This window comes from Nanorana parkeri, unplaced genomic scaffold (assembly GCF_000935625.1).
Source record: "Nanorana parkeri isolate BGI_ZX_2015 unplaced genomic scaffold, ASM93562v1 scaffold174, whole genome shotgun sequence".
NCBI classification, from domain to species: domain Eukaryota; kingdom Metazoa; phylum Chordata; class Amphibia; order Anura; family Dicroglossidae; genus Nanorana; species Nanorana parkeri.
The window spans coordinates 1,054,582-1,061,417 of record NW_017306442.1 but is presented as its reverse complement, the minus strand read 5'-3'; the positions used below and the strand labels follow the sequence as shown (position 1 = coordinate 1,061,417).

At 42.8% G+C, this 6,836-nt stretch overlaps 1 protein-coding gene across 1 annotated transcript in view; it reads right to left on the bottom strand.

Annotated features, from left to right (window-relative positions):
• LOC108785685 (metalloreductase STEAP4-like) overlaps positions 1–6,836 on the bottom strand; it is a 19,434-nt gene that overhangs the window by 2,240 nt on the left and 10,358 nt on the right. Inside the window, exons 2-4 of the mRNA XM_018554808.1 lie at positions 2,920–3,381; positions 1,356–1,883; positions 464–628 (exon numbers count right to left, since the gene is read on the bottom strand). Coding sequence (XP_018410310.1) covers positions 464–628; positions 1,356–1,883; positions 2,920–3,378 — 1,152 coding nt within the window. The 5' untranslated portion in view covers positions 3,379–3,381. The remainder of the gene's footprint in view (positions 1–463; positions 629–1,355; positions 1,884–2,919; positions 3,382–6,836) is intronic.

The window sequence follows — 6,836 nt, the reverse complement described above, 5'->3', positions numbered from 1 at the left end:
GTAAATCAAGATAAAACACTATTTAATCAATGTTAAAAGAAAAAAGTATTTTAGATCATTAAAGTTTATGAAAACAAAAAAAAACAAATAAAACTAGAGTAGAAAAATAAAAAATTAGGAGTAAGGAAATCAGAAATATTACATTAATGATAATAAGTATACTTCATGTAGACTAAGGCAGATGTACACTTTCTGGTGGTATTAAAGGGAAAATTGAGTGTTTATGGAGGGAGTAGTGCTATGCCTTGTGCTGTCCAAATAGACATAAGATTATAGCTTTGATATAGGTCATAGAGATTGTCTGTGTTGGATATAACAGATGGTTCTAATGAATTCTGATTGGTCACCAGACCATGTTTTGCCATTGCACTGTTTATGGCCAAGCGTATGGCTGAGATCTGCCATATGATTGACCTAGGTTTTGTCACTGTGTGGGAAGACAGAATTATCTATATATTGTTACCTGGACAAAGCGGAATTCTCTCCAGTTCACGGCGTTACTAACAGATGGCAATGACGTTATTCCCAAGAGAACATAGAAGAAAAATCCCAGAATTCCTAGAGCTATGTACGTGTCTGACCTCCAGGCCACGACGTTTAGGAAGGGGCTGGTTTCGTTCTTCTTGACCTGTTAAAGATGCTTCATGTTTAGTCATTGCTTGAATTAATGTGTCATTGAGATTTTTCTTACTCATTTTGTCTATGGGCTGCATAGAAAATAACATTGTTTCTGCAAGATAATATTGCCTTGTTTGTACCAAAATACAGGATATATGTATTACTTTGTAATGTAAGATAGTGACAAAGGTATTGCTGAATTAATGGGCCCACAAACAGGAATGCAAAAATGAATTTTGCCCACGAGGGGTATACAGGTGCAGGAGCTGATAGTGGTTATATTTAAACAAAGAGAGCTCCAATAGCATAATTCTGTTTTGCTAAAAAGTCATACGAATGCAAAAGTAGGATGTTTAGGTGCACTAAGTTCAATGAAATTCTTGTACAACTGGAAGCTCCCGTACTTAGTGAAGGCCCTCTCCATGGTGGTGAATACCACAAATATCTGATACACTGGCTGATGGAGTTTTGTATATATTGGTCACATGTGTGGCTTTATTTAATATACTGATGGTGGATACAAAATGTATTGTACCATATAAGCTGCAGGTTTGTCACAAGTCAGTGACTGCAAAAGTACTCGTTAGACAACTTGTATCCTTTGAAGGAGGTCAGCTATGGTAGCCCAACCACACTTCTCTTAGTACACACTTTCTTTAAAAATATCTGCACCTTGCTGAACCCTCACAACCCATGAGAAGCTATGTGAAATTCACTTTGAAATTCAACCACCGTACCTGCGCAATGGTGCCGGCTGCTATCCTGTGCCTTACGTAATATCGAATTGGAATCACCAGAGTGTAGATGGCATGGAGAAAGGCATAGGCTAGGGCAACCAATCCCAGCTGTTTCCTACACAACATCCAGCGGTCCAGCCAGTTGGGGAAGCGGCTGTACTTCGTGCTGCGATACAGTTGAATAACAGCAGCAAACACTCCTGGAAGGTAGACCAAGGCCAGCAGCATGAGCGAGACGATGGGGAAGACCTTGTTGGGAATTGAGATGGCCAGTCGGAAGGAGACGTCTTTTTCAAGGACAGCTGCAGAGTAGACAACGTCGTTGATCATGCAGTAAAGGAACACGAGCACAGTTAGTCCTGCGCATAGGTAGATGGGGAGTCTCCACATAGGAAAAAGCTGTAGGGGGTAATTCTCTATTTCTTTAGCTGCCACTAAAGATCCTTTATCTTGTGGCGTCAACCCAATGGCACGCACAATGTCCATTACCTTCTGTTTAGCTGTGTTGTCATCTGAGCAAACAAAGACCTGCCATAGAAAACACACAGATTAGTATGTAGGGAAGAACTTTGGTATACACATAACCATTGCTATAGTTTCTAATTGCAGCCACTTAGGGGGTGGCAGAAAGGAACAATAGGGTCTGGCCCCAGTAACCACCTAGGCACCGACATTGCCTCCTGGGACTAAACACATGCACTACCCCTGTAACCACCAAGGCGCCAACATTTTTGATAATTTCTTGCACTCGGGCAGGGGGGCCCTTAATGGTTTCTTGAACCGGGACGCTGAGGTTTCTAGATACGCTTCTGGGTCTCCTACTACTGTCTTTGTAGGATGAATATCTGGTGAGCACAGTCTAGAGAGGGGAATCTGGAATTGTTAATCTGTAGTCTCATCAGGACCAGATGTGTGGAGAATCTCCTCCTTATCGTGGTAAAGGCTTCCATTAGGGAGAAAGTTGTGGATGGACCGCTGACTTTTTCTGAACCTATTTATGTTGAACTTTGCTTTAAAAAGTCTTTTACTTTCTCTTTATAGTCATGAAAAAATATTTTACTACTTTGTATCATCACATGGTATCATTTTGAACTGTTTTCACTTTAAAATGCCTTTAAATACCTATTTTCCTTAGTGAAAATGCATTCCCTGGTCTTCTACTATAGTGCTTCATGCTGCCAGAGCTGAGTACTGGCCATATCCACCTCATGTCTTAAATTATTTTTCAATTTATTGTAGAGCTTAACTTTAATTGCTCATTCTTTATGGTACAGTGCAGCACAGTGACCTTGCAGTGCTGGTGTTTAATTACCACCAGGGAAACAGTGTTCACATGATGTTCTCATGTTGGTGTGGGTCTTCTCTGAGTGTGCTGGTTTATTCTCGCTCTCAGGTAGTCGGGTAACTGGCTTATGTCTAGACTGTCCCACTCATGTATTTGCTTATATGACTATGGTCACAACATTAGAGTGTAAGTTTCTTTGGAGCAGAGACTGATGAAACAATATCAATGTGCTCTATTTGTTGCAGTTATCTAAATATAAGTGTAATAATCATTGGTTACCTGTCTGCTGGCATCCAGGGTTCCAGATTGCAGAGACCATGCTGACACTGTGTTAAATGCTTTGACGACTTTAGCTCTTGGTAGCATCTGGGCCAGGTATTCCGCATTGGATTCTGGGTACTGGTCTATCTTCAGGTTGTTGCTTATGTCCACTAAGACTTTTCCCTCTAAAACATCCTCAAGTTCCCTGAGAAAATTGTCATAATGATCCCTCTGTACAGCCACAATGATCAGTGGGCATTTTTGCGCTGCCTCTGCATGGCCAAACACTTCCACCCCCTTGAGAAGCAAGCTAGCGCTGGCAGGGTTCCGGCTCCCAAATATCACATGGAAGCCACTTTGTATCAATTTAAATCCCAGTGATCGGCCAAAGTCCCCAGTTCCAAGAATACAAATGCTGTAGTTCTTGTCTGTGATATCCGAGCTTAGGGGGAGCAGGTTGGTTCCGTTGGTTTCCATTGTCTGAAAAAGACACACACATATAAAGTTATCTTTGTGGCTCGGTATCAGTAGCCATTCAACAAGAAACAAGTAATCCCTTCATGACCAGGAGTTTTTAAGGTCTGTACAGTGTAGAGCAATTCATACATTACAAGAATGTAGGTGAAAGCAAGAAAGCAAAACCTCAGCAGCTATTTTTCACCAGATTTTTCAGATCAGATTACTGAGTGCAATTAAAATTACTTCAAGGGACAGGGGTGCTGCAAAAACAAATAATTGACCTACAAACCCTCTACAGGTCTGGAGTGCACAGTACTCTCTCTACAATAAACACCCAAATGTTATAGCCCTGGCTCTGATCAGCGTGTTTGCTGATCCTCGTTGCTTGGCTTGGCTACATGGATACCAGATCTTTCTCTGGGCCTCCTGGATTCCTCTATTATCTTCCGGTCAAACGATCTTTGATGCCTGGTGGTAGACGGAGGGTGCAGATGGAGGATGGCCTGCCCCTGGATGCATATATGTATCACCAAACACACTGTTTGAGGGCTACAACAGAATGATCACATTATTGTTCCCATAGATAGGTCAAAACATACAAAGCTACTAACCAAAACCACTACCACTAGGACCTCTCCAGGAAGTTTTCATTTTGGTTAGCATTGTTGTACGTTCTGAACTTTCAATGGGAAGTAATGATAATTGGATTTACTGATCTGATAGGTGAAACATGGCTGCTAAAGCTTTGCTTTCTTGGTCACCTCTGCGCTCCCAGATAGGTGATTGGACAGTGAAGTGATGGCAGTGCACTGATTAGGTGATTCATACGTTTTTGCCTTCTATAAGCATGTTGATTGTTAAATTGACAGCATTGTGCAATGCAATAGTCCTAACTGGTCGGGGTACCTTGCTTTCTCTAACTCCCGGAGTGCTGTAGTACAGGAGATTGCAGAATTGCCAATCTAAACACGGATTATGGTATTCATGCTACCTGTAATTAGAACATATTGACAGATAGATAGATAGATACACTATATTGCCAAAAGTATTGGGTCTCCTGCCTTTACATGCACATGAACTTTAATGGCATCCCAGTCTTAGTCCGTAGGGTTCAATATAGAGTTGGCCCACCCTTTGCAGCTATAACAGCTTCAACTCTTCTGGGAAGGTGTCCACAAGGTTTAGGAGTGTGTCTATGGGAATGTTGGACCATTTGTGAGGTCAGGTTCTGATGTTGGACGAGAGGCTGGGCTTGCAGTCTCCGCTCGAATTCATCCCAAAGGTGTTCTATCGGGTAGAGGTCAGGACTCTCTGCAGGCCGGTCAGGTTCCTCCACCCGAACCTCGCTGATCCATTTCTTTATGGACCTTGCTTTGTGCACTGGTGCGCAGTCATGTTGGAACAGGAAGGGGCCATCCCCAAACTGTTCCCACAAAGTTGGGAGCATAAAATTGTCCAAAATGTCTTGGTATGCTGATGCCTTAAGAGTTCCCTTCACTGGAAGTAAGGGGCCAAGCCCAACCCCTGAAAAACAACCCCACACCATAATCCCCCCTCCACCAAACTTTACAGAACACGTCTCCACTTCCCTAGAGGCCAGCGGCGGCCTGCTTTACACCACTGCATCTGACGCTTTGCATTGCACTTGGTGATGTAAGGCTTGGATGCAGCTGCTCGGCCATGGAAACCCATTCCATGAAGCTCTCTACGCACTGTTGTTGTGCCAATCTGAAGGCCACATGAAGTTTGGAGGTCTGTAGCTATTGACTCTGCAGACAGTTGGCGACTTCTGCGCACTGTGCACTTCAGCATGCACTGACCCCGCTCTGTCATTTTATGTGGCCTACCACTTTGTGGCTGAGTTGCTGTTGTTCCCAGTTGCTTCCACTTTGTTATAATACCACTAACAGGTGGTACTAGCAAGGAAATTTTTAGGGAACACTTGAATCCAATGATTTGGAGGGGTGTCCCAATACTTTTAGCAATCTAGTGTAGATAGATAGATAGTTTCACAAGTACACGCCAAACAAACATGAACGCTTGTAGGAGGACTGAGAACAGAGTCTGAACATGACATTACATGTCTAAGCTTTGCTCTCTGGTTTAGCCATGAATAAATTTAGTAGGTTAGGTAACCTGTTATCTCTACTTTCTGCCTTGTCGCTATGTGTTAAATAACTATCATAAAACTTGAAAAGACAAAGTACAGAAGGAAGCTGTATACATACTGTATAAGGAGGAAGTAGTATACATGCACAAAGTGCAGTCAAAAGAAACCCCCATGTATGTATAGGCATTTGATATAAATGATTTCTGTGCTATATGCTCGGTTTCTGTAAAAATACCAGAACTTTAAAAGCTGGGTGACTCTATGCAGAGAGAGCTCCCCCGTAGTTACCCCACAATTAATTTGCCTGCAATGTACTAAAGCTTCGATTTACTACTTCTATCACTTCCCCGACTTGGTGTGTGCCAAGAACATGACAAGGTAGAGTTATGCAAAAATGTAAGGAGCCCGTAGACAGTGGAGACTTTGGAAATATCAGCCTTGCACATTTTCCATCTGCTGGTTATTAGTTAGCACTGCAGTTTAGATATCTGCTGTGCACACCTGACCATTTTTAGCCACCTATAAAAGGGAATTCAGAACGACCACCTAGTGTCTGATCAACAGGTTTGTCTGTTTGCCCAAGCCCTGGATAGAGGTCTGTCTGTCTCTACCTTCTGTCTGACTGTTCATGCCTTGGATTATTCCTGTGTGTTAGCACTGTGTTTGCATTCACATTGTCTGTACTTAACATGATTATCAGTCTGTTACCTCTGCTATTGTGAATCATTGCTTTGTTTGCCTGTATGAAACCTAGACTTTGTCTGTACATGACCTGGTCATCAGTCTGCTGACTCTGCTTTTATCTGTCCTTTGCTCTGATCATGTATTTGAGGGCCTACACTACTCCAGACCTGTCAGCTGTTGCTGCTCACAACACAGTTGGTCTATCAACCTGCATGAAAGCTGCGAACTGTGTGGGGACAAACAGGTGCCGTTGAGGGCACAATGCCCCATAAATAGGAACCAATGGCTTGATCAAACTTTGCTATGGGAGACAGGAAAGGAGGAAGATTATACCTCCTACTAGATTGTAAGCTCTCCCTCCTACCTCCTGTACTGAAATTGTATTGTTAAATGTATTGTCTCCATCAGTTTTGTAAAGTGCTGCGCAAACTGTTGGTGCTATATAAATCCTGTATAATAATAATAATAATAATAATATAGAGTTCTTAGCAACCTGTGATTCTCTGTGCTGCTTTCTGCCCAGCTTACTGATATCACCGGTTGCCAGGAGCTAAGCAGGACGCTCTGGCTTGCATCCTGCTCAGCTCCTGGTATCTGGGATTTCAGTGAGCTGGGCAGAAAGCAGCACAGAGAATTACCGGTTGTTAGGAGCTAAGTAGGACGCTCTGGCTTGCATCCTGCT